The following is a 7,500-nucleotide window of genomic DNA, read 5'->3' on the forward strand; positions in this document are numbered from 1 at the left end:
AAAAACCTAATATATATATAAATATAAATATAATATATATAATTATAATATTATATATATATAAAGTATATCTGTGTGTGTGTATGTAACTATAAATGTATATGTATATATAGATATATTTAATATATTTTTGAGATTATTATTATATATTTAAAAATATTTAAATATATATATATTTATATATATATAATTTAGTTAAAATATATATATATATATATATATTATGATATATTTATGCATATATATTTTTTAACTAATTGTTATAGTATATATTCAGTAATTCTATATATTATATTAAAAAATTAATTATATAAATAACTATTTATAGTGATATATAATATTGATATATATAGCTTTATATATTATATAAATATATATTTATATATATATTTATGGTATGATATACATACATACGGATATTTAATATATCAATCTATATTAAATGATATTATATATATATTTATTTGTGTGTGAGTGTGTAATGTGTGTGAGTGTGATGTGTGAGATGTGTCTATATTTCATTACTATTTATCTTTAGATATTTTTATATATAACATAGATAAAACTCTATATATTTTTTTTATAAATAGTAATTTGAAATATGTATATATATATTTTAAATAATTTTTATAGTATTTTATATTTTTTATATATATTTATTAATATATATATTACGTTGAAACATATATTATAAATTTTATGTTGTAACATATAATTGTATATATATTTTCAACATTATACAAATGTATTTATATAACCGAAAAGGAAATCATATTTATCATTAAACACATATTTATTGTTATATATAAATATTTATGTATATTTATATATATATATTTTTAAATATTGTTGATTATTTATATTACAAATTTGTGTGTGTTTTGTGTGTGTGTGTGTGTGTGTGTGTGTGGTTGAGTGTGTGTAGTAATATTCATTTTTTATTTAATTAAAATTAAGTATATATAAAATTAACACATAATTTATCAATAAACTCTAAATATTGTATATTTATTTTATAAATTTATTTATATATTATTATTATATATGTATATATATAATTTCCATTTAAAAATATAAAGATATAATATATTTTTATTTTAGATATATATTTTTTGTATCTTTCTTATATATGTATATATTATATATGAGAGAGTATAATATAATTTTCTTTTATTTTTATCTATATATATATATATATACCGTATTACATAAAAAATTTAAAATATATATATTTTACAATTTATATTAAATATATATAAATTAATAAATAAATATATGTTTTATGTTATATGTATATAATAATATGTACAGTCTAAAAGACTCTACATACAAATACAATGTATCTATAAATAAAAGAAATAACCACAAATAAAAAATAAAGCAAAATATCAAAAATATATTGATCCTCAATATATATATTATTATATAGAATTTAAATATATACATAAAATACATATTAATATTTAAGGTTATTTTACTATTATAATAAATAATAATATTTATATATAAATCAATATATAATCTATACTTTATTAAAATATATTTAATTATTTATATACATAAATTGTTTAAATAAATATTTAAAAATTTTTATATAGATATATAAAATTTATATTTATATATATATATTTAAAAATTTTATTATTAATTTACTTATAAATATAAATTTATATATTTTATTTATAAATAATAAAATTTATAGTGATATAATTATAAATATATCTGTGTGTGTTTAGTGGTGTGTGTTGGTGTGTGTGTGTGTGTGTGTGGGTGTGTGTGTGTGTAGTGTTGTTGTACATATGTCACAGACAACATAACTAAATCTCTAACTAAAAATATATATAATATATATAATATCAATATATATGTTATGTATGAATGATATACCACACACAGACACACACACACCCACACACACCCTTACACACACACACACACATATATATATCATATCTATATATATATATATATATATATATTTATATATTCCATATATATAAATATATTAAATACTATATATATATACATATATTATTTATATATATATATATAACTATCTTATAAAATATATTTATATTATATATATAAAATGTATATATTATATATATAAATATATAGTATATATCTCAAAATATATACATATCTACAGACACACACGCACGACACACACAAACACACACACATGCACACAAATCACGCACTCACAAAGATTATATAAATATATATAATCTATATAATATATATATTTTATTATATATATCTATTTATAATATAGATAGATAAGATAGATAGATAGATAGATAGATAGATAGATTTGATAGATAGAGGAGCTAGATATATGTATATGTATATATTATATATATAAATATAATATTTTATATATATAAATATATATAATATATGTATTTTATATATGTTTTTTATATATATATATTTCTATAAAAAATATATTATATATAAGTATAAGCCCATATTATGATTGGATGAATACGATGAGTTATATGCATGGCTTATATATATTATATCCACATATATATAATGATATATATATATATAAATATATAATATATATTATATGATGCATATAGATTGGATATGCCCCCCCCCTATTTATATACATATATCAAAAATATATATATATATATATAATATATATATCTATATATATATATATGTGTTGTGTGTCTGTGTGTGTATGTGTATATATATACACACACACTGACACACACACACACACACACACACACACACACACACACACACACACAAAACATATATTTTATATAAATATATATATACATATATATAAAATATATATCATATGTATGATATAACATATCCATATATATGCATATATAATATATATATATATATATATTATATATTTTTATATTATATATATATATATAAAAATATTATAATATATAGAGTGTATATACATATCCAAATATGCCATAATATATGCTAATATATATTATATATATTTAATATAATATATATATATAGTATATATATATAATATATATATATTTATATATATATAAATATATATATATATGACCTGCATTCTGGTCTCACATCCTCTGTTTCCAACGCTGGCTCCTGAATTTCGTTCTTTCATCGCTCTATCCTTCCACAAGCCATTTCATCGGTCTTCCTGTGTCACATTCATCCTTTTGTTTATTTTGTCCACAAATTGTCTTGTCTTATGACCTGTCCGCCGCGCCGCTCCGATGTTTTGGAAGCTCTTAAATATATTTTTCTTCCTTGGTCTCTTCCTTAATCCAAGATTCTTCCTTCTGTCTCTTAAGTGTGATTCTCAGCACGATCCTTTCTATTTATTTCCATTATTATTGTTTTCTTAATTAACAAGTAATTTAGTCCATGTTTCTCACCCATGTGCTATGCTGGGGAGGACTCACTGGTTAGAGATTTTCCTCTTTAGACATATTGGTAAAGAACTAATATGCGTGTGCGTGTGTGTTTGTGTGTGTTTATGTGTGTGTGTGTGTATGTGTTTGTGCTTGTGTGTGTGCTTATATGTGTGTGTGTGTGTGTGTGTTTATGTGTGTGTTTGTGTGTGTGTGTGTGTATGTGTGTGTGTGTGTGTGTGTGTGTGTGTGTGTGTGTGTGCATTTGTGTAATTGTGCGCCCGTACGTGAGTGCGTGTGCATGTGTAGTGCATCTGAGGTATCTAAAATCGTGCCAGCCCCTCTGGCACTCATTGGGTCAAAGACAAAAACAAGGAAATCCTATCTGAACGTTTATTATACGATTACAATTCGCAACATTTCAGAGCAGACATGATATAGATTGTCGGTGATAAATAATAATTTCTAATTATACAAACACGCAATTGATGCAACACACCATTGTGAAGACACACCAAGGATTTGCAATCAAGGTCCGGAAACGTGTCTGGCAACACTGCAGTCGGGTCCCACAGCCTCGTGATTGCAGAATAACCAAAGGAATGAGAGAGAGAGAGAGAAATGAAGAGGGAAAGTAGAAAGAGAGAGAGAGAGATAGGGGGAGAGAGAGAGAGAGAGAGAGAGAGAGAGAGAGAGAGAGAGAGAGAAGAGAAGAGAAAAAAGAGGAAAAGCAGAGAGAAAGAGAGAGAGAGAGAGAGAGAGAGAGAGAGAGAGAGAGAAAGAAGAGAAGAGAAAAAAGAGGAAAAACAGAGAGAAAGAGAAAGAGAGAGAGAGAGACGATTATATATATAATTTTTCTTCCTACTGCATCGCTATATGCACCATACTCAACATCATAATTATTTCTGAAAAAATCTTGAGAAAATGTTTTCGAAACTGAGATTGCATCATCTGTAAAGGAAACGTATTCTTTTATGTCCCAAAGATTACAAGATTGGGCGCCGAGACAAGGTGCGAAATCCACGTGCAATGACTTGTGTTCCCGTTGCTTGAACTCAAAGAAAGATCATGCCATTTTGCCTGATATCCATGATCGGACACCGATTATGTAACTGAATAATGGGAGTCATGACAACACTTCCCCTAAGTATATGTCTCTCACAGCATTTTAAACAACACGGTAACCTTGATGAATCACAAAAGGGAAAACGCTATTACAGGAAAATGGATGTTTGGATTATTATATTTGAAGAGGTTCCCAAGGACCCAATGATATCCGGTTTCACAGCGAGTTTGTTAATCTCTTGCGAGAACTAAACACATTCGGTTGAAGCTGCCATCACACCTGTTAAAAAGCATCCCTGACCACTCTGTATAAGTATCTAGACACTTGTTATAGCATCCAAACACCTATATAAGCAGACTAGACACTTATTATAGCATCTAGACACTTGTTATAGCATCACAGTAACAGCTGTATAAGTATACTAGACCACTTGTTTCCAGACAGCAGACAACTTTTTATGGCATCCAGGGAAGACACTTCTTCATTTAAATATCCAGCACACAAAAAACGTTGTTATAGACATACCAGACACCTGTTATAGCATACCAGAAAACCTGTTTTTAAAGTCATGCGCGGACACTTGTTAAAGCCATCCAGACACTATGTGTAAAGCATACCAAAGAACATTTGTATAAACGCATCCAGACATCTAACTTTAATTAAAGCATGCCAGACACACTGTTAAGAGCACCCAAACACGCATGGCCTATGCGAGAAATATAAATCTAATTCAAAATAAGGTGACAACTGCTTATAATAAACATTAAAAAAGAGATACACACGCATAGATTTATCAAGTGTACAAGTAACCATCTCGCATCTTCCAGCAATCATTCGATTGTTTGTTTCTGTTGTCCTTGTTTATATGGTCGGGGCTTCTACACCGAACGCACGTGATCGCACACTCCGCCGACTAGAAGCAAGGAGACGCTGTCGTTTGAACATTAACACCGGCCAGTAGAGACGACCATCCCCGTTGCCTCTCGCCGTTGCAGGTCCATGCTGGAAGAGAGACGAAGAGGAGGTCATTCGCGGGTCTCTTGTTGGGTGGGAGAGAGAGGGCGGGTAGATAGATAAGATGGAGGGGGGAAGGGGGTTAATGGGGTATTTAGACAAGAGGGATGAGATGATGGGGGGGAGAGGAGATAGAGATAGATACGATAGAAAGAGAGAGTGAAGAGAGAATGTTTGTGAGAGAGAACAAGAAAGAGAGAGGGAGAGAGAGAGAGAGAGAGAGAGAGAGAGAAATGAAGAAAGAAAGTAGAAAGAGAGAGAGAGATAGGGGGAGAGAGAGAGATAGAGAGAGAGAGAGGGAGAAAGAAGTGAAGAGAAAAAAAGAGGAAAAGCAGAGAGAAAGAGAGAGAGAGAGAGAGAGAGAGAGAAAGAAAGAAGAGAAGAGAAAAAAGAGGAAAAACAGAGAGAAAGAGAGAGAGAGAGAGACGATTATATATATCATTTTTCTTTCTACTGCATCGCTATATGCACCATACTCAACATCATAATAATTTCTGAAAAAATCTTGAGAAAATGTTTTCGAAGGAGATGCATCATCTGAAGAAACGTTTTTATGTCCCAAAGATTACAAGATTGGGCGCGAGACATGGTGCGAAATCCACGTGCATGACTTGTGTTCCCGTTGCTTGAACTCAAAGAAAGATCATGCATTTTGCCTGATTCATGATCGACACCGATTATGTAACTGAATAATGGGAGTCATGACAACACTTCCCTAAGTATATGTACAGCATTTTAAACAACACGGTAACCTTGATGAATCACAAAAGGGAAAACGATATTACAGGAAAATGATGTTTGGATTATTATATTTGAAGAGGTCAAGGACCCAATGATATCCGGTTTCACAGCGGTTTGTTAATCTTCTGAGAACTAAACACTTGGTGAAGCTGCCAAACACCTGTTAAAGCATCCTGACACCTGTATAAGTATCTAGACACTTGTTATAGCATCCAGACACCTGTATAAGCAGCTAGACACTTATTATAGCATCTAGACACTTGTTATAGCATCCGGACAGCTGTATAAGTATCTAGACACTTGTTATAGCATGCAGACACTTTTTTATGGCATCCAGACACTCATTTAAGTATCCAGACACTTGTTATAGCATCCAGACACCTGTTATAGCATCCAGAAACCTGTTAAAGCATTCGGACACTTGTTAAAGCATCCAGAGACTTGTTAAAGCATCCAGACACCTGTTAAAGCATCCAGACACCTGTTAAAGCATCCAGACACCTGTTAAAGCATCCAAACACCATGCTATCGAAATAGAAATCTAATCAAAATAAGTACAACTGCTTATAATAAACATTAAAAAAGAGATACCACGCATAGATTTATCAAGTGTCAAGTAACCATCTCTGTCTTCCAGCAAATTCGATTGTTTGTTTGTTTGTTTGTTTATATGGTCGGGGCTTCTACACCGTAGCACGTGACCCGCCGACTAGAAGCAGGAGACCGCGTTGAAATAACACCGCCAGTAGAGCCGACCATCCCCGTTGCCTCGCCGTTGCAGGTCCATCTGGAAGAGAGAGAAGAGGGGTCATTCGGGGTCATCTTGTGGGTGGGAGAGAGAGGCGGGTAGATAGATAGATGGAGGGGGGAAGGGGGGTTAGATGGGTATAGAAAGAGGGATGGAGGGGGGGGGGAGGGAGATAGAGATAGATAGATAGAAAGAGAGAGTGAGAGAGAGAATGTTTGTGAGAGAGAAAGAAAGAGAGAGGGAGAGAGAGAGGCAGAGGCAGAGAGAGAGAGAGATTAAGAGACAGAGAAAGATAGACAGACAGATAAATAGAGAGAGAGAGAGAGGAGACAGGCAGAGACAGAGAGAGAAAAAGAAAGAAAATAGAAAAAAAAGAGAGTAAGTGAAAACCTTTTTCAATAATCCAACTCGTAAAAAAGAGAGAAAAAAAGACGAGGAATCAAAGAAAACGGGACAAAACGATAACAAAGAAACTGAATAGAAAGTGTTTTTAGATGAGCAGATCCAATCAATAAAGTTTGAGGATAATAGGAGAGAAAGATGCTGAGGCTGAATAAAAA

General features: G+C 30.4%; 1 protein-coding gene across 2 annotated transcripts in view; it reads right to left on the reverse strand.

Moving 5' to 3' along the window:
- Positions 1 to 5,671: 5,671 nt before the first annotated feature.
- Positions 5,672 to 7,500, reverse strand: part of AstCC (Allatostatin double C) — a 52,009-nt gene continuing 50,180 nt past the window's right edge. Inside the window, exons 3-4 of one of the 2 annotated variants that reach the window (XR_015192083.1) lie at positions 6,714 to 6,979; positions 5,672 to 6,653 (exon numbers count right to left, since the gene is read on the reverse strand). Coding sequence is in view for 1 of the 2 variants with exons in the window: in XM_043021354.2 (XP_042877288.2) it covers positions 6,902 to 6,979 (78 nt within the window). In the remaining variant the exon portion in view is untranslated. Of the gene's footprint in view, positions 6,980 to 7,500 lie in introns of both variants that reach the window. The other variant, XM_043021354.2, reaches the window with a different exon arrangement.

The sequence above is a fragment of the Penaeus japonicus genome, unplaced genomic scaffold (assembly GCF_977035675.1).
Source record: "Penaeus japonicus unplaced genomic scaffold, GWHDUDI00000001_assembly GWHDUDI00000002, whole genome shotgun sequence".
Classification (NCBI taxonomy): Eukaryota; Metazoa; Arthropoda; class Malacostraca; order Decapoda; family Penaeidae; genus Penaeus; species Penaeus japonicus.